General features: G+C 44.4%; 1 protein-coding gene across 4 annotated transcripts in view; it reads left to right on the forward strand.

Annotated features, from left to right (window-relative positions):
- LOC105567288 (protein scalloped) overlaps nucleotides 1–21,527 on the forward strand; it is a 171,711-nt gene that overhangs the window by 70,831 nt on the left and 79,353 nt on the right. For 3 of the 4 annotated variants that reach the window (XM_012022046.1, XM_012022049.1, XM_012022047.1), the window contains exon 2: nucleotides 3,481–3,561. The exons of the other annotated variant lie outside the window; for it this stretch is intronic. In XM_012022046.1, the coding sequence (XP_011877436.1) occupies nucleotides 3,525–3,561 (37 nt within the window). In that variant the 5' untranslated portion in view covers nucleotides 3,481–3,524. The remainder of the gene's footprint in view (nucleotides 1–3,480; nucleotides 3,562–21,527) is intronic. 4 annotated transcript variants of the gene reach the window in all.

A 21,527-nucleotide genomic window follows, 5' to 3' on the forward strand; every position in this document is an offset into this window, starting at 1 on the left:
ACTTTTTCGAGTAGAGCGAGCGAAGCGTTATCGTCTTTCGGCGTTTGGGTGTCTCGGGCGTTTAAGGCGCGAGATTCATATCAGCGTGAGACTCGCGATACCACGACGTAATACCTCATTAACCTTATTGATCTCTTTCGCTTAGTTAGATCCGCGCGGATAATAAATACACGCACAAACACCGTAAGCGGCTCTTAAACACCGAAACGCCACACGCGATAGCGCGATAGTTTACATGAGCAGCTCGGTCTTTCTCCCCCAGCAGCTCTTCTTTGTTGACCCAATACATTCCCGGGATTATACGGTTTAAAGAAGCTCGCGTGCATGCGTGCACGTATGCACGAATATGCAGGTGCACTTAGCTTCCTGATGCCGCGGGCGTCGTGCCCGATGTCGGATGATGCCTCGGGCGCGCTTCACCCTCGAGATTCCTTTCCGCATAGAGAGGAGGAGCGTTCCTTGGGACCTCGCATTCTTTCGCGGGGACTCGGCTTTATACGCGGGGAACTCGTTGTGTGGATTTTTCAGTAGTTAAAAAAAATGTATATATACATACATGTATGTATATGCATGAACGGGGTGCGGTGCATGCCATAAAATGCTCCACTTTCGCGGAGCAAGAGAGCGGATTAAAAAGGAGGAATTACGTTTTGCCGGCGACAGTCTTTCATGTCGTGCCCGACCGTAAGAAAAAATAGGCAGAAATGAAAAACGCAATGTTTCATCGCCGCGCGCCTTCTCCCACGATCGATTCAAACTGCGCTCCTTGTTATTGTAATTATCGCCGCGTCAATAAGCGCCAATAATTTACGAGGCATTGGAAATGGAAATAAAAATTCTGACTTGTGTCGGCAGGTAAATCGAGACCAAGGGCAGAGTTTAAATACTTCATTCGAGAATGAATAAGTACAATGCCGATGTTATTAACGTTCCGTGGCCGATCGATTGTTAGATCGCTCGTTGGATCTAACGCCGTTCTCCCCGTCGTGGAAATACTCGCGCATAATTGCCGACGGCGAGATTTAGATTCGGGGATGCACAAAGGACGTAAAAAGGAAAGTCGAGTTACGCGCGTAGATAGGCACGAAACAAATAAACTTTTCGGGCGCTCTTGCGGTGAGACCCGCTACTTTTTTCTCCCTCCCACGCATATTTCTACCCGTTTCGGCCCGTTTTTCGCCATTGTTGATTCTTCTGCGTGTGCGGTAGCTTTCCCGTCGCAAATAAACTACTTTGACGCCATTGCGGTGAGCCGTGTCCAGAGAGATGTACCTTAACAATGAATTCACATTGGTGTGTCTGGGAAACGTTCGCGACCATTCAACGCGTTTTCCGTTAGTTTACCGTCATAATTGCCAAGTTGCATAGAATCGTGAATTAATGCTCGCTAATAATTATGTGAAACAATTTCTCTGTTAATAATTGGCAAAACTTGCCCCCCCGTGTATAACGCGTTCATTTCCTTAGTCGCAGGTTATTGCGTAAACGATTGCGTTGTCCGAATATGGATTCACGCCGATATGTAGACATCTGTGAACAGAGAAAGCAAGCGATGCGTCGAAATAAACGAGAATTGACACATCCATGGAATGCCTCTGATTTAAAGGAATATTTCCGATGCCATATACACACAGAGACGTGTGTTTCAGAAAAAAAAAATCAACTATTTGTTATGCCATTCGAATGGGCGGGACTGAAATTGCAACCATTTCACCTGTTCGCGTACTATTTTCATGCGGAATATTTTTCGAAAAATTCGTCAAAGCGATGAATTATTCCGCGCCGTTTGTTTTTTGGATTGCTACGAAAAGAAAAATAGAAAGCTGCAAAGGCCAATCGAGCGTAAATTTGAGTTATTCCGAGTTGAAAGATAGAATGTGATTTGTTCGAGAGAAGCTTGCGATATTTTGATGCTATTGAGATTTCACCTTTCTATATGTTAACACCTAAACGACATTGCGTACAATCGTCTATTTTATTTTAATAACATTAGCTTTCCACAGCGATTCATTATTATGTATTTCGTATGAATTTCTTTCTTCACGCTGGTTATGAAATGACACATTGTATTTATTAGCGATACTTATTGATTCCGTTTATCTATGGTTTTCTTCAACGTGTGTATCCTTGTTTCTATTCTGTACATCAACGAATATTGGGCAAAAACTTAGAAGGATTAATTGGTTTTTAAAGATTCTGAGCAAACGGAACGTAACTTAACCTAACCGTTGTTGGCAACCTTTGCTATTTTAACTCGATATCGTTGCCACATAAGCCGCGTTGAAAAAAACCTTCGATGTAACTTTGTTTTCATAAACCCTTTAAATATTTTCTGCTCTCTCGACCCGAGTCGAAAATTCATTCTATATTTACGCACACGTGAAATAATTAATTTGAGATTTTATAAATTTTATTCATATTACTACAACGATAAAATATACTCGATTTGCGATCGCTATTGTATTCACTGTTCTTTTTATCAGCAAGTTAAATTCAATGTTTATTAAATGAAAACAACGGTTCTGACTCGCATTTGTTCGGCTCGTCTTCTAACTTGCACACATGTATGTGTTATACACAGTCACGCGCATACACGCACGCACACACGGTTTTTTTTTTAAATAAAATAATTTGCGAAGCTTCGTTTCCTCAAATGTACAATAAAATCTCATTTTAATGTGCAAACGTACGGTCGATTTTGTTAATTAAACGAAATTAAATGAAATTACGTTCATCACCCCGCGTGTCGTTTCGAGGTAATTCGAGGGGGACGTGTGTTTGCACACATTTGTGGTAATGTATGCATGCGTGCAGAGGCAGAGCTGTCTCATTGCTCTCCACGCTTTCCGAAGACGCTAGTAAGCGTAACCGCGAACGGTGAGTCGCGACTGTTGCTCACCTCGCAACTTATAACGCGCCGATTTCACCGCAGAAACGTTGCACGTGTGAAAGTTAGGACGTCCGGTCTTTTTGAAAGAAAAACTCGCACGCGGATATAATTATCGCGCTTTGCTTCGGCGGATTTTCGATCGTAAATCGTGCCTGTTCAACGAACAGAAGAAAACCTGGGCACGTTTCCGTTGAACATCTTTTCTTTTATTTAGCACCGTAGCCAGTGGCAAAAGTTTTGTGAGAAACGAAAAAGTAACTTATCTGAATTAAATCGATCGCAGTTTGACAAGACCATATGAAAGTTGAGATGGTAATAACGATATATACAATTTACTCGACGACAACATTTAAAACTTATCGCCTGTCACCTGTGTAACTAGAACTTGCGAAATGCGAGAGATCAGCTTTAGAGGAAATCACGGATTACGTGGTCGTTAGGTTACTTATTCAAATTGCGCACTACTCTTTCCCTTTTCTTTCCGTCTTAACTGTTAGATAGCTATAATACTGTACTTTTAGTGAACTTTCGACAATCGCATAACACGATGTTTACGCCAGTCTATGTGACGATCACTGTCTGCATTATAGGTGTATCCACGTCGCCGTCATCCTGACCTGCCCGAGAAATCCTCATGAAAGACTGGGAACTCAGTACTCAGAATAGCATCGGTATCGTAGACATTTCTTTTTTTATTTTTTCTCTTTAGACGGGCCTACTTTAAACGGGGCCTCCTTTTTTTTAAAAATAAATTGTTACGTTTCTTCTCTCTCTCTCTCTCTCTTTCTCTATCTCTCTATATATGTATATCTCTCTTTCTTTCTTTCTCGTCTTTTACATCTGATTTCTCATAGACAAAATATGGGCAATTGTATGTGGTAGAGGTGGTGGCAATGGTACTACACGGACGCAACGGGAATTATCTGAGTGGTGGTAACGTAATTATAACGGTGAAGGGTGGAACAAATCGCCACGGCAACGGTAGACAATAACAATCCAGAATTACCGCCGACATATTTCGCAAATAGAAAATCGGCCGCGCGCTTCTATTACGTGGCCACTTGTCCCACAATGATGGATAATTGTCTTGAAAATTCTTTCTCAACTCGAGATTAGTCGGGCCAGTATCGTTATAAGCGATTCATTCCAATGTAAGCTTATTAGGTTATATGATTCGATTTGATTTGCTTAACACCGCTTATACAGGGTGTACTGAAACCACCGGATATCCTTTTAATCATAAATTCTTTAGGAAATTTCAAGGCGGAAATTCTAATACAAAAATGTCGAGGCTATAATAGTTGTTAAATATTAAGCGGTTATATGCGTCACAGATGAAGAGGCCTGAGATTTCGCGCGCTCAGGTACGGCGACATGACAAGTCATGACATGATAAGATTTGTGTTCCTATGAATGTCGCCCTTTTTAGCACAGTTACAACTTTCATGGAAACTGATATTGAACGACCACTTTGACAACTGCAACTTCGAAGTTACAAAATGTTGCAAATTTTGACTTGAATTAAATGAAAAGGGCCGACATTCATAGGAGTCTTTTTATCACCCGTCATGTCGCCGTGCCTGAGCGCGCGAGATCTCAGGCCTGCCATTTGTGTGAAATATAATCGCTTATTATTTAAAAACTAGTATAGCCTCGACAGTTTTGTATTAGAATTTTTCTCTTTAAATTTTCTAAAGAATCTGTTATTAAAAGAGGATATCCGGTGGTTTTAGTACACCCTGTATATTGAATAGAACGAAGTATATTCAGTTAAGAAAGTTTAGGACTAGACGTAAAAAATTCGTGTAGAAAAACTCGAGTTACGGTTTTTACAAATTGTACCACAGCAGGCAGTTAACAGCTCTCTTATTACACACGACGATTTGCAAAGACTTCCTAAAATGTCCTTAGGCCAAACTAAATCGCCATACTCGATTTTTCTTACATAACCCCTCATCCAGATTGACACATATTCGCAGAATTCGTTGGGCGCGATTCTCTCGACATAATTGTCCCATATCCCTCTTTTTTTTTCGCTTCTTCGTCAGATTAGTCGCAAGCCGACGACGACCGTCCTTTCGTAGAATCCACCAGTTCTTTTCCGTGCTTCTGGCTAACCAGCCGCGTCGCCTCGCCATCGTCGTCGCCGTCTCTGCCGCCGAGAGTGGCCGCAACCGCGAATTACTTCGCAATTTCCCGAAATTGCGCAATCCGTACGGGCTAATGGCCGCCGGGCCGCCGCTACCAGCGGCAGCGGCGAGAGGCCGGGAACAGGTGGGGGCGTGGAGGGCACGGGGGACCAGGGAGCGGAGGGCGGTAGCCGACGAGGAGACCATTAATTAAGCAAAATCATAAACTCGACTCGACCGAGCGTGTGCGCGCGCGCGCTCGCGAGCACGAGCGCGAGTGCGAGCGCGCGGTTGCATTGAAAAAATATTAACGCGTGGCCCGTTACTTTCACGAAGCGGGGTAACCGGGCCCTGGGGGGTACACCTTGCGGCGATCGAGAACGCGCGGCGTCCGCGTCGAACTTTGCCAATCGTCCGCTGGCTCTCCGCTGCGGTTTACGTCACAGCGCGGGGTGGACCGACCGGCCCGATATTGTCGGCCGCGACACGCTCCGAGGGGCAATTGGGGGTTGAATCATTCGGGCTAAATCGTCCCGCGCTACGTAATGCTCGGTACGCCGGTGCCGTTGGTGCTCACTTCCGCGCCGCGATTATCGCGGAGCTCGCGCGCTCGTGTTAAACCGGGTGAGCGACCGCAATCGCGAAAAATCGCGCGTTACGCAGGCCGCGCTTAATTCTCGTACAGCAGGTTGCGTTGTATTAAAATTGCAGATTTATTTCGCACAAAGTGCAAGAGATTTCCTCATATCTCCTTTCATACGTATGACTAATCTGATGAGCGCATTTCCTCAATAAAAATTCAATTGCATATTCCCCCGATACTTTTCACCCGCGAGTTGTAAAGTTCACTCGATCCCGAGGCTTACAATTAGTCTGTAAATTCTTACCTTTTACAACTACAATGTTATTACAGCTAATAATAGGCGCAAGGAAGGGGGCAATAAGAGCCAAACGCTAGATATTAGGTGCGGATATAACAAATTCTATATTGTTTAGTAGAAATTAACAGGTCAAAAGAATATTGTTAACAACGTGATATTTTATTTATACACGGAGAGAATTTCCTCTTAAAATTTACCCTGAAAATCATGTAATCGTAGGACAACGTGGCATTTTGAAGAACTTTATGAGAGTTTTTGAAAATTTTATCATATATACATTTTACTAGTAAAATGTGTGCTAAGTATAATTATTGGTAAAATGTACGGTACAATTTTCGAAAGCGCTCATAAAATTCTTCAAAATGCCACGTTGTCCTACGATTACATGATTTTCAGGGTAAATTTTAAGAGAAAATTCTCTCCGCGTAGAGAGAAACCGCGACAAGTTTGTGTACATTATAAATACATACTTGATCATGTATTTATATCTTGAGGGGGATAAAAAAAACGAGAATATACCAAGTTACTAAATATAATTTATGAGATAGACTCGCGCGCGTAACCCGTTTGCATTTTTATCGTGTTTAGAGTATTATTATGCAAGCGGCACTAAACCGTTTATGCCCGATCCTGTCTGTGCCGCAACGTAACAACAAAACAAGTAACTTTTCGCGATTACAACGGCTTTCGTAGTACATTACGAAATATTACTTAAACGGCAAAGAAACTAATTACTCGAAGCGATTCCGGGGCTGCGTGTGAGATCTGAGAGAAGGGAGGGGGGGGGAGAGGGGAGACGCGTATCAGATAATTACAAGTGGCGGGCAAATGTCACCGTGCAATCGCGCGATAAATCTGCTCGACTCTGACGCAACTAAACAAGATTTTAATGGTGCTAATGGCCATCGGATTTGTCGGTGGTACTCGCGCGCGCGCGCGCTCGTTCGCTTCGACAACGACACGATAAGCCTTGTTGTGAAACACACTGGGAACAGGTAAATTGATCCGTCGAATGCGTCGACGTACGCCATTATACGTCGCCGTGTGCGTTGATAATGTGTTACAATGCGAGTGCGTGCAGAAGAATACAACGGTCTAGCGAAGAGGACCACGCACTGACAGAAAAAAGAATGGTTGCTATAATTCATGGTCATTTTAGGAGCCAACCACATTTTTATAATTCTTCCAACTACGTAAGTAATGGTTGACCTAACAATGTATTATAGTTCTCTTGGGCACAATATTGGTCCATGCAACTTATGATATAGTTTCCATAAACCAAAACGAGCTTTCAATTTGGTAAGGTGTACTAGAAATATTGCAATAACAACCACAAGTAAAATTTCGAATGACTATATGTAATAGTAATAATCGTATTTATAGTGGAAATAATATTCCCCGTTTTTTATCATATACACATTGCGTTCACTATTTTCATTGGTTACATCACTTTGCACTCATAGAGAAGAGTACAAGAAAGCATCTTTCAAAGAAAAGATAAGTAATCTTATACGAATGCATAAACTTACCCGTATTTATAACACCCTATGGGGTTTTTCTTCTTACAAGAAAATCTTATACCGCACGTCCCTCTAGTGAGGACATTCCGTACCACTTCACTTTTGTTTACCATGCGATTAGTAAGGTGGATAATAGAAATGTAGTTAAATTTACTATTATTGTGATTGTATTTACTATGTAAAAATAATTAACTAATCTACTATTCATTACCTATTTTAATAGAATAATAGTTAAAGGCTTATATTTTATAGTAAATTTTTTAAATAGCTGGCATCACTGTCTATATGGTTGCTATTACTAATATTATAGTAACAATTACTATAAAAATGATATTCCCGATTGTAATTACTTTATTATGCAATTATAGTTTCAAATATTACATATTTTTCTATCAGTGCGGCATGAAGCGTTACGATTTGTAAAAGTTTGATATCATTTCTAACAGAGCGATCCACGAGACGTTTGAAGCCCGTCGGTATTCGGCTTGTGGGAAAAAGTCAGGCCCGAAACATCATCTTGCGCGACTTTCCGCGTCCGTTGAAGAGTTAAATACACCCATGGATGCGCCATGCGGAGTAGAATAGAGCGCGACGTTACAATAGCTTGTGTCGCGCAAAAACGTGGGATCCGTTATTTAAACGAGACACGGTAAAACCGATTTTCCACGGTATAGTTTTAACTTGGTGAGCGACAGTGGCGGCGGCGGCGCGCGGCATCAGCATCGGCGATTGTGCAAAATCCCAGCTCGCACACGACGTATATGTGTATCGGGGAATACGTATATTACTCGGTGTAATATGTGTAGGGGAGAACCGGGCCTCGAGGTGTATCGAGGTCGACCGGTTCTCCAGCAGCCGTCAGTCGTTAAGGGACATTGCGACACACGTGCGCGCGTGGTTGTTGTCCCTCTCTTCCTCCCCCGTCTTCTTCTCTTTCTCTTTCCCTTGCCGCCGCGAGAACGACAAGTTTAGAAATTGCAAATAAGTCGTTATTCAGCTACGTATACGTTGCGCCAGACATCCCTTTTTACCTCGACGTACTCTTCATTATTTCGATGTTGTTTCAGCGGTCATCCCTGGATATTTTCGATATACCGTGTCGATGAACTTGACGCACTTAGCCGCGTCGATAAACTCAATCTCTCGATACGCTAGGATATCACGGCTGACGCCGTTTTGAAAATTTTCTTCCATCTATTAATCGCGCGAGACTCCGATGGGTTTATTTCGCGTAGATAACGATGTCAGTATTATTTTTAAAGCCCTGGAATATTGGATCTCCGTTTCGCAGAAAACGACGCGGCGGACGACAAATGCCGTATCTTATTGCGCATCGCCGCGGCGAAACGTCTTCGTCGTACATCTTTCAGTGGGCACCCTCAGCGCGCGAATGAAAACGAAACCGCGGCGTAAATGAGCGCGGGCGGATATTTTTCTTGGCGGCGGTTCCCAATTTGACGTCCAGCCTGACGGTGCCTCTGAAACCTTCGCTTCTCTTCCGCCCGCTCGAAGCGAGCGCCGAGGCCGGCGGCGTTATTTGTACGGCGTTAAACCGTATTTACCTCCGGTACTTTTCGTCGTAAAATCTAAAAGCCCACCTATTTGCGTAAAGTCGTTTCAGATTTACGGATGAGAGAGAAGGGAAAAAAGGCGGAGGTACGCAATCCCCGAGTTTGCGACTCGATACCTGTCCCGGTGCGTTTACGATCAAGATTCGGATCGTAAAACGCGGTGAAGTGCTCGCGACGATCGGCCGATACGCGCACGATCGATTTATTACATCGCGCAGCGACGCAATAAATTATCGGTCGTATGAAAAATATGGAGGCACGGCGCGGGAGGCGTAGCCGAGATATAATGAATTACTGAAAGCTATATTACGATGGTGATCTACGCCTTTGTAGCGATTAAGCGAGACAATTAAGCGCCTTCCATCGGAGGATAAGAGAACGCTGCTGATTCCAGGAGAAAATGAAAATTTAATTGAAAAGCCCCGAGCGTGCGCGCCTGGAAAAATCGAGATAGGTCACGTGAGAATTATCTCTCTCTTTTCCAGGGGAGGTGGGTGTTTATGAATTATTCTTATAAATTGGTAAACATGTCTCGGTAACAGAAATCCTTCCTGAGGGTGCCGTTTTAAGGGGGGTATTTTCTTTCGAAATGTGCCGTTAGCATGTATCTCCTAACGAATTCGCAGCGGATTTTCCTCGAGATAAGTTTGACTGACGTGTATCAACTAAAAGTTGAAAGCGCTTGAGATATAAAAAAATTGGTCCGATAGTTTCGAGCTGACTTTATTTCAATAGAATTTTTATTTCAACTAATCACAATAATGTACGGGGACGACCTGAAGGGCATTGAAGAGTTTGAAGGGGCCGTTAAATTGTTGCCGAAAGAAACTAACTTTATGTCGAGATTTTAATTTAAAAACATATTTAGTGGTGGATTGAGATTCAATTTTCTTTCGGTCTTGCTATAAGGAATTTCTAGTATCTGTATCATTTTACTACGATAGAGTGAAGCAAGTAAGATAAAGCTGCGGATAAAGAATGTTGTTTCTCTCGTATGAAAGAAAATGAAAATGCAATAGAAATACAAAAAGAAAGACGCTCCTATCTTTACTGTAGTAAGAGCCGATTCTTTGACAATTTTCGCGCATTGTCGTGCGCTCTCTCTCTCTCTCTCTCTCTCTCTCTCTCTCTCTCTCTCTCCCTCTCCCTTTCTTTCTTTATTATTAGGGCAAAAGAAGAAAGAATTTATAGATAAAAAGAGCATGTTTTTCCCAAAGGGTCCGAGACATTCTAGACATAGTTTGAAGCAAGCTGCTGCGTGTTGTAATTACGGCCGACGGGCGTTCCAATACAACAGATACGCAGATTGGAAATGCATATGACTATTTAACGGTTTCGCCGGCACAAACTAGGTACATTGATATCACAGTCGGCTGAACGTTGTGAGGTAATTAACCCCAGAGTGCCCCCGGGGATACCGCGGAGCCACTCACGTCGTTAACAGCCGCAAATAATTAATTGTTAATTAAATAATTATCAGTTACCGGCGAATCGATTATTAACAATCGACGAACCATACATGTAGCGATGTTGCGGGCAGATGCTTAGAAAATACGTAAATCGATCAACGATAATATACACCGAGTGTACGTCGACCGGGGGCTCGTCGATCTGCAGTAAGCGCATTACCGTTGATGGCGTAATACGTGCCCGATATACGTGCTGAATATTGAAAAAAAAATAACGTGCAATATATGATATATTAGGGTCAAATGAGTTGACCCAAATGGTAAACGATAAATGTTGTTACATAAGCGCGATTAAAGAATATATATTAATTCGTCATGTTGCAGATTTTTCACTGCCGAAGAAAAATTTCTTCTTCTTCCTCGTGTATTAGACTTGAAGCCTGTTTTGTCCAGTTAGTTTCGTCCTGGTACTTCGAGGTACTTTGGCTTTACCTTCAACTTCGGTAGGCTGCTAATCTTGCCGAAGGAAACCTCCAATCTGGAGGGCTCCACCTCTAAAGGGGTATGTGTGGCAGGACACTTCTCGGTGGTTGTCACTTCCCTTCGAGAGATTCCGAAAAAACCAGCGGTGTCCGTGGATTTGAACTTGGACCTTTTCATTCGTTTGTCCACTAAGCAGAGCACATTTCTCTGCGCCACACTCGCCGACGAAAAATGTAATAATTTTAATTTCTCCTCTCGTGTCCCGTCTTTCATAGTTAAAGGAGGCAATACCCATCTTATCATATTGTTATCTATATACAGCTATATACGAGATATGGCGGGGCAGCCCCGCGGTCGTCTCCGGTTTATCAGTGATTTACCGGGATTTACTCGACGCGGGGCGTGATGAAAGCTGCTTAAGATCTCGGTACGATTGGCATTTGATTCGCGCACGCGGCCCCCCTCTCCTCCCCCCCCTCTCCCCCTAGGAAAATCTGGTCGAACCGGACGCGGCGGGACCGTACGGGAATGACCAGGTCGGTGTGACGTTCTCTCTCGCCGAGATCAAAGGCGAGGCGAATCTCGACAAAGAAACCACTCGCCAACTCGGGAGAGAAACCGGCGGGGCGTAGCGCGTCGGTGGTAGTGGCGGCGGCGGAGCAAGAGGGGTGGCGATTTTTCGTCCTGCCGGCTGAGAGAGATCACGCCAAGGTGTACCGACGATCGTTAGAACGATCGTCGCGGGGCCTCCTCGGGAGGACGACAAAAAGGCCTGGTCGTTTGTTTGTCGCGACTCTTAATGGCCGTCTTCGGACGAGTTCGTAATTGCCGCGTTTGCACACGCTCTTTGTACGCCGTCGTCGCTCTCTCTTTCTCTCTCTCTCTCTCTCTCTCCTTTTCTTCCTTCCTTCCTTCCTTCCTTCCTTCCTTCCTGTCGTCGTTTTCCGCCTTCGCTCGCCATCGCACTTGCCACCCTTTCTCTTCCACGGGACGTCGGCGTCTCGTTCCTTTTTCCGTCGTCGCGATTCTTGTGTCACCCGCTTCGTATGTTTCCTCGAGCAACGCGTCCTGTTGTATCGCGTCGCCTTCTCTTACTGTCGTTCCCCTCCGTTTGCTCAGCCGTTTATTCTTCGCGAATACTCGTCCGCGATTCGCTCCGCAAAGGAAACGCGGCCGCGTTTTGCTGAAACCGCTCTTTGTTGCGACCCCGCTGATGATCTTTCGACGCCTCGTGGTCTGACTGCGTTTGTCCCTTTCCATTCGTGCTCAGCTGATTCAGCTGTTATTCCCGCGTACCAAACCTGCACGGGAATACGCGTTTGTCTATTTTACCAGACGTTTAAATCACTTTGTTGTTAATTTTCGTAAAGAGTTACTCAGCGAAAAATTATCGTTTACATTAAACGTCAATTGTCCTTTGGAAAATTAAGCATTTTAAAAGTGCAATCTCAAATTTATCGTTTTTACAAGAGCCTTAAAGGGAGTCGTCGAGTTTTAATGCTAATCCTAATTTTTTTTACCCTGTTTGAAGTCTTCAGATATTCATAATAATTCAACATAGAAATCTCTTTAAGTTGCCGGTAATAAATAACAATAATCAAGCTTTTTAGTCGACATTAACCGGCCAATATTTTAATACAGGAAATTTATTGCGAATAATAATACCTCAGCCAGGGTTTATTTATTATTATTATTATTCGAACCTGGACCTTTTTTCCGCGCAACGCATTCGCGCGCAGGAAATAACGCGCAACTCGCGTTGTCGCCAACGCCACGTGCGAACAACGAACGGGGAAGCCTCACATTTATACGGCAAGTTATCCGGGCTATCGTGTGTCGTAGCATAACTTTTCACTCCGGGATACGTACGCCGTGGCGTACCACGTGGCAAACCGAGCTATCGCTGTACCGAAGCGAGTCCTCTGCGAAATTGGCGATGGTGGAGGATTAATCGAGCTAGCACAATAAACGATTCCTGTCCGCCGTTGCGCTCCGACCGAGTCGAAGTGATGTGTTGCATCGCATCCGGGGCTCGTCCCCTCAAAGAGGAACGAGATTTGTTGCTCGCTCGTCGGGACAAAGCTCCTTTGCGAGATAATCGCATGGGCCAGAGTATAATATAAAAGGCACGCGTCGGTTTGTCTTCGTTATTTTATATGAATATGTACAGATTGGAAAAGAAAATTTAGGCAGAGAGCTAGATAGAAAATACGGTTAACAGTTAACCGATGTTTGTGAAACTGGCCCTTATTGCCCTTCCTTGCGCCTACCAATTTGATAAAAATATAAGACAAGTGTGTACATTATGATTCGCAAAGATCTAACGGATGCGTAATCCGGTTTCTTCCAAGATCGTTAAAGTCGGGATTTAATCATGAAGGGGTTAATCAATGGTGTGTTCGCCAAATGCGCCTAGGATTAGCGACGTCCTTGATTGTGCGCTGCCCCCAGACAAGCGCCATTACCTCTGCTTTGCGGTTTTAGCGGTTTCGCAATGAGTACGAGATCCTTCTATCCCGCGGTTTACTTCCTCATTGCGCGGTGAATCAACGTCTCATCAAAGTCGCGCTCGCGTGTTTTTTTCCCCCAGCATCCGACAGCAAAACAATTCCATCGTTATTTTCCAATATTTTATCTTTCAGTAATAAATGTTTCAATGTGTTTCAAGTAGATAATTTCTTGCCGACAGTTATTGCGGGAAGTTATTTGTCGCAGTAATTAAATTTTCAATAGTCACTCCAAGTTATTAAAACCGGAATACTTATTAAATCGGTCCAATAGCTTGCACGATGTAACGTAACTTTTTTTTAAATGTTGATTCGCGCGAATCTCATTGTTTCTTTTCCGTCTTTTAGCCGGAACATCCTAGAACATCCTGTGCCATAGTTTATCGCGAATATCTCCGCGAGCAGTTGCAATCGTAAGGTATTCAACAAACGGGCACAGATATTTATGCATACGAGAATAGTTGTCCGCCAAACGCGCTCGGCGTAAATTCTTGCCGGGATTTCTATACCGATAGTCTTTCCCGCGCTTCGCTCCAACGAGGCGGATCTCTTTCCGCGTATGAATCATCGTTACATCGCCAACGTGGGCCCGATGCATTGCGAATCGCGCGCGTTCCCCCGTTCGCTCGACGGAGGTCCGGGAGGCTGCTCGAAAATCCAAGCCCGACCCCGACGCCGCGTTAGAAAGGAAAAGGACGAATTATCCTGTCGGAAGAGCCAGCGAGCGCACGGCTCTTTGTGCGAGAAAACAGCTCCGTCGTCTCGCTCGACGGGCACCGCGTCGGACCTTTGCTTTTTCCTCCTCGCCTGCCGCCGCCGCCGCCGCCGCCGTCGCACCGCCTTCCTCCTCGCCACCTGCGAGCGCGGCTTAATGAATCGTAACCGCATTACCGTGTTGCGCAACCACGCGTGCATTACCATAATGTCCCGCGGTGACTAAGAACCTCCATCTCGTGCATCTGCGATATTAACGTGTCCCCGGCGCAGTCTGTCCGTGTCTTCGGGCACAAATGGACGAACCGGCGGGGACGAATGGCGACTGGTCCCCGAGACCTGAATTTTTTGAATTTTTTCCTCAGCGAGGAAGATATCTCTTGCGGCAAACGTATACAATATGATACACACATCCTGTTATCATTTTACGTGATGAGTGATTGGTAAAGATTGATAGAGGCAAAGTGCGAGAATGAGATTCAAGAGTACACCGATTTGTTTGCACAACTGCTTTGACATACCTTCGATCTCTCTAGAGTCACAAAAAAGATGGTGCGATAAAGTAACTGGGTTTTGCTTAATTACTAAATATCTCAACTAATTTTTCTTTGTATTTTTCGAGAGACAACTCTGACGACTCGTGTATGGAACGAATTGATAAGTTCTCCCGAGAAAAATTGCTTTGCAGTACACTGCGAGGTCTGCAGTTTTACTATTTTCCCGTATATGTCCAGACGCGATAATAGCCGTGCGTGTTTACGGGTATCCCGCGTTCATCGATTATTTCCGCGTTGTACGCGCGACATTTACCTGCCATCCCACGTGTGCTGCGGCTCGATGATAGAGTAGATGCGTGTGCACACGACGCTATTAGGCACGGAAAGAATCTGGTCCGTTGCAAGACCGGGATAATTAGTGTACAGTGCGGGGTTTGGCGCATCGCAGATCCAACGATGGAATCCAACGTTTGATACACGCCGCCCTGAATGAGCCACCTTGCTCGCGTGCTTTTGTCGCATTTGTCGAATCTCGGGCGGATCTTATTTACAGAATTTACAGGGTTTCAATTGTTTTGGCTTGATAATATACAGGATGTTATGTAATTACCCGTTTCACCTCCTATTTACGCATAGAGCGGACTAGACTGGGTCGAAAAGTCCTCTACCATTTTGCAATTGTCGCGATAGTTAACGAGTTATTAATTATTAAAACTCGCTACCTTAGCCCGGCCACATAGCGACACATTCTTTCGCTTCTCTCGATAGTTGCCCACGGCAGATCGACACTTATTGAAAATCTACTGGGCGCGTAGGCAACAATGTTACTATTTATAACGGGACACGGTCGCATCCGATCTGGAATTACCCGTGAGAAGGCCGGAAATCTCCCCTTTTCGCTCTCGTCGAAAACGACGTGCACGAAAGCAAGAGTTTCGTTGGGGGTTTAATGGAGACTCGACGAGTTCGCGGGGTATAAGTGGAGACGAGTGAGACAACCAAGGAACGGGGAGAGACTGAAATATTAATAGATCTCTGTCCTGGCTAATTTACCGCTTCCGTTTAAACCGAGGTAGCAGCCAGTCTAGATACTGGGAGACCTCACTGGAGTCGTTGTCCGCGCACGCGTCTCCCCCGATTAATGTAATTAAGTTTCAGTGACTTACTCGTATTTTGGAAAGGAAAGGAAAGAAGTAGCTAGTTAAGAATATACGAGCCAATAAATTGCCCTTGATTTCTAATAGAGGACCTGAAATAGAATTTGGTTCTGCATTTAGATATGATTAAATCAGATGTATCTCCTTGTACTGTTCGAGGACAGACCTTGGCACGAAATTCAAATTTACCGCGCTCGCGCGCGCGCGCGCGCGGATATGGTGTATCGTTCAAGTATTGTAAAAGCGAGATGTCTTGATGGAGGAGAATGTAGATCCCTCAGCATTCGGCAGAAAAGGTGAGAGAGATGAGACGGATGTAGATGTCCAAATTGTGCGTACACACCTAACGCGTAGCGTAACATCGTGGCCGGACGCGACGCAATTTTGTCAGAGACAAGAAAATTACGAAGCAGGCGAGTAAATGAAACTCGATTTAGATATCGCAGCTGCGTCAAGTCGCATTTGAGTTACGGTGGAATAAATTTTCTTTAGTTGCAAAACGCGATTATAAAGTGCGCAGAATTTTATTCGACGCCGCGCTTATTTCATTTGTATCCGTTTCGGTGAATAACGCCGCGCGTAATTCAGTTATTACGCGGAGAAAATGCGAACGTTATCACGTGGAGCTTAAATAACCGCGAATGATATACAGGAAGGAAAAACGAATCACATCGTCCCGTTCGGTCGCGTTGCCGGTAATTGCGCGTCGCATTATTCAAACGATCCGCGTGCGTGCGATCGCGGTGTGTTTACACGCGTTTGCGCACACGCATTTACGAAACGACGCGACGAGCGTGGGTGCATTATGGGCCGTGAGTAATGCGCCTGCATTGGCGTGGGCAACTGCGAACCCCGGCGTGTCCGTACGTCTCGCGTTGTTTACGCGCGTTTTGCATTTTTCAACCGTGCATTAATGCTATTGCAAATTGATGCGTTATCATAGTCACTTGATTTGACGGAGCGATTGAACGCCGCTATTTCGCAAGCTGCCGCCGCAAATATGACGATTGGTGACGATTACGCCAGATATCAGCTTTATCAAGAAACTCACACCCTCAGAAAGGATTTCTGTTACCGAGGCAAAAAATATTCCTCGCGCATTTATATCTCTCACACCCTCATTTAGTTAAAAATTACACAATATCAAAATAAAATCAATGATTCTTATTCTCCTCTATTGAATTGGAAAAGATTGACTTACTATATTGAGACGAGAGTAACTAATGTAAATTTAAGTTTATATATTCTTGCGTTTAGAAAAATTTTTCCCTCCATCTTGCAACGCACGAAGTTGGCACCGCGATATTCGGCAAAAGACGATTGTAGATTTTATAATTTTTCATTTAAAATTAAAATATTCCTTTCCCTATAATAAATATGATTGGTGCTATATCGATCCTATTTCATGATACATTCATGTGTAATAGCATTGGATCCGGACATTTTTTCTGTAAGTGCAATTTCGAGGAAATTCTAGTTGTTTTTACAAATCATTAAAAGTTTATCTAAATCGTGACTTTTAATGAAAAAGATTACTGCCTTTTATCGTGAAAAATATCACATGTTGGCGGTAACGCTGTCAGGATATTGACTGCGTAAAAAAGAGGAAGAATATTTTTCAATTTCTACGCAGAGGGAAAAATTCCAGTCAAATTTGCTAAATGAACGGTCACGGGTTGCCGAATCAACATTTAATTACGCGACTCAGTTATTTCGTTCTCTGGTGTAACGAGAATTTTTCCGTTCCTGCTTCGGTGCGCCCTGGCAAAATGTAATAAATCGTTTGAGTAATAAAATATTTATCCGTCGGCCGGTTTTACGTCTCTACCGAAAACATCTTTTTTCTCGATTTATAGCACGAGCGTCATCGATCGGCTCGCTTTTTAAGCGGAATAAAGCTTTGGCGTAAATTGTCGTAAATTTATCGTTAATTGGGCCGCCTTTTGGTAGAAAAAAAGGGGGGGGACACGGACCACAAATACAAATTTTACGGGAGAAATTTCCACATTTTATTAAATCATTTAGCTATCTACATTTATTAATGATAGCAGCATTCAATGCTCAAGTTATTTTATCTTAAATTGATATGGGAAAAAAAACGTGAATTCATTCGTTGAAATTTCCAACGTATTATATTTCTATTGTTCCCTAATTTAAATATCATCACGCGACTCTGTGAATTTTTTTTTGAGCTCGAATATACACGCGTGTTTTTATAGCGAAATATAACCACTGCGTTGTAACATTTTCTTTTGAATCCCACGATTTTTAATTCGAGAGGCATTTAATTTAAAACCCGGGAGCCTCCGAAAACTTGCCGTTCGCTCGCAATCGCCCCCGAACGGCTCAAACGCGCCCGTAGAAATCTGACGGTGTAATTGGCGGATAATTCTCGAGAGACTGCTACTCGGGATGCCGGGCGCGTTTGCGCTTACTCGGCAAAATTCGTCACGCGGGGTCACCCTCATTGCCGCGCCATACGTTTGCGTCACCCGGTACTCTTCTCTCGCACGCACGGGAGATGGATAGGGAGAAGCGCGGAGAGGAGAGAAACCGCAGGGATGCGCGCGTCCAGCAGCCGCCTCTCCTCCCTCCCTCCCGCCCCGTCCCCCTCCCCCGCCCGCCTTTCGCGCGCGCTCATATCCTTCCATATCCACTAACTGAATTAACCGGTCGCAACGGTGTACCGTTGCCCGACGTACGGCGCGCGCGGACATGCACGCATATTGCGCCGGGCGAGCGATCCGCACGAACTGCACATATCCTCTCTGCATATGAACGCCGCGCGTCGGCCCGACCGGCCCGACCCTCCGGCCGCAATATATTACCGCGTGCGATGTCTCGTGCAATTTACGTACGATTATGCAGATGCGCCCGGGAGTGCGCCCACGTACGCTTCTGCGGCAGGACGAGGGGGACGGGAGGCAAGAGGGCGGGGAGAGCGGAGGAAGGAAAAAGGGGGTGGGTTCTCGCCCAGTTGCGGTCGCATCTGTCAGATCGCCGTTTTTCAATCTCGACCCACCCCCGCCTTGGCGAGCGCGCGATGCCTCGCAAGCTGCGCTCGCCGAGTCATCCTCTCTAAATCTTTGTTCGATTGTTCAATCCGTTCAATTAGTATTATACGAAAGCGGTAATTGTACACGATAGGAGTTTAGGAATGTAGCTTTGCGACAAGGAAAAGGATCGAAGAATAGCGCGCGTGTAAATAAGACGGTCACGTAATCGATTTCACGGTTTTCTCGCTCCCCTCAGCTGTTCTTTTTCCCCCCCAGCACTTTGCATTGAGGCAACCGAAGCGACCAGCTCGGTGAATCGGGCAACTCGATTGGTCCATTGATCCGCGTTTGCTGTTTATCAGATGGGGCTACTAAGTAGTTGCCTTATGCATTAGCCGAGGCCTAACGAAAATACTTGTACAAAAAGTTTTGCGGACAGCTTCCTTTAACGCGAGAGTTTACAGAAGATGCCGAAATGTTTTTTAATCAAGAAGACCAACAACACGATAAATTTACAGACACCGAAAATGTATGTGACGACAATGACTCACTTAGTTTCTTAACTTCCATTCGTTTTACTTATTAACTTACAAAATCTTATAATTGCGTGTGTTGTTGATTTGCAGCACTTGATGAGGACCCAAAAAATAGGGTCGAAACGTTGTATTAAACAAATAAAGGACTATGCCAGTCGGCAAAGATGTTTCATTCCGCAAGTCGGACGTGACATCCTCGAGTCAAAAATCATGTACACAAAAGTATTTTTATGTGACTTGTTAGTAAATTTGATAAACATTTAAGTTAATAAGAATAGAGGGGCAATAAGAGCCAAACGTTTCGATCAACCAGTGTGACCCTTTTCAATGGCATCTAACGTGTAACAATATAGATTATTTGTATCGCAGCATTAATAATTAAGAATAAATAAATCTAAATCGAGAGCAGAAGCTTAAGTTATACAAAAGACAACGCGAAAAGTATGCCGCTCTATATGACAGATAAATTATGTCAATTATACATGGTATAAGCTTCATGTCTTCGGGACATCGCAACATCGGACTATCGTCTTTTCTCCTTTGAGCGGGGATTTGTGCGCGATTATTCGCCAAGTTTGGCCTGCGCGAAAGAGCAGGTCGACGAACCGGCGAGAGTCACTCTCGCAGGCCGAGCACAGAAACGACATTTCCGGCGGCGCGCGAACACAGTTTTTTTTTTCCCTTCCCGTTCGAAGACGTGTTTGCCTGTATAAACTCCGATGGCTAACCAATCGGGTCACGTTGTGTCGGCTCACTGGGAAAACCGGCCGTGCGACGACGGTGTAATTGCCTCTTTAAAGTTAAACCGACTTGTAGCCACGCTGTTCCGTCCCCGTCGTTCGCGCCTTCTCTAAACGCTCTCGCGGACATTCCGCGGACCGCAAAAGCGGATTTCTCTGCGATTCCTCCTTAAGTATGCGCGTGTCGCGGCGAGTGGATTCCGCCCGTAAGAGACAATGAATTGAATCGCGAGGCAATAAAAGTTGTATCGTAATTCGTAAAGTAACGGCTGAATATTTTTCAAGTGACACGCGACGATGTTTTAAGTGGCATTAGTGAGCGATACGTATTTGCGCGCAGATTATTCAAAGCATTTACTGTCAGTTTGGTAATTTTTTAAATTGACTTACACCCAAAAAAAGAATTCAATTTTCGAGTGGTTCCCTCTTGATTTTAGAGGATTTTTCTGTGAAATGCGGTCTCGAGAAGATACTCTAAAATCTAGTCCTATAACTCTGGGGCATCAGAATTTAAATTCGCAATCCTGCTAACGCTAGAAGAATTTTGTCTTGTCGTGATGTGATAATATTCCTATTTTTAGTACTTGTACAACTTTTTGAACGAATATTTTCTACTTTGAACCTTATAAAGCATTCAAATGTATCTTGATTCTCTCTCTCTCTCTTTCTCTAACTATTAGCAAAAACGAACTCACTCTCAAATGTAGGCCAGTAGCTTAAATGGGCTTGCTCCAGAAATGTTTGTACTTCGTTCATGCCGAAGAGTTTATTTTAATTTTTACCAAATTCACTATCACTACACTAAACTGCACTGTCGTGTATGTATGTACACGTGTTTCACAGCTCGCTGCAAATAGGGCGACTGACGTTGCCCTGTGTGTCGCGTACAAATGACAATCATGTAACTAATAACAATCTTCCTTTAACAAGCGCACGTGCTGCGACTCGCGCGTCCGCAAATATCTTGCGTATCCTCTTATTTCAAGAGGCTAGTCGTATTACTGTAATGAACTTTTCTACGAAAGAATTTATTCTTAATTGTAACTGATGAGTCTACTCTTTCACAGAATGTGTTAAAGTAAGAGAGAAATGCTTCATGTAACATTTCGTGCTTAGAGGGAATGCGCACTGAGCGCACACTAGCGCGAGCAATCGAATTCGCTATTAGACAGAGACACATTGACTCAGTTCAGCTCTCCCTCTCTTTCTATATCTTACGACCGACGCCTCCTACGGATGGCGCAAGTCCAGTGTATAAGTCCATGGGTAAAACGTTCCCGTCTGCACTTGACATCGAAAAAATGCCCTTTGGGCACTTCAACGGAACTGTTAGGCCTAGCATTGGTCGTGCGATAATCCGCCATTCAGCAGGAGCCCTCATTTTAGATCGCGCACCATCGGCCGCGATACGGTATACGTATTAATGCGTATTTCACGATAACAGGAAGAGCGGCCGGCGGAGGGGAAAATACGAGCGGACAGATAGCGGGGCCCTCC

Source organism: Vollenhovia emeryi, unplaced genomic scaffold, assembly GCF_000949405.1.
Source record: "Vollenhovia emeryi isolate VEMERY1.0 unplaced genomic scaffold, V.emery_V1.0 DF939139.1, whole genome shotgun sequence".
Lineage (NCBI taxonomy): Eukaryota > Metazoa > Arthropoda > Insecta > Hymenoptera > Formicidae > Vollenhovia > Vollenhovia emeryi.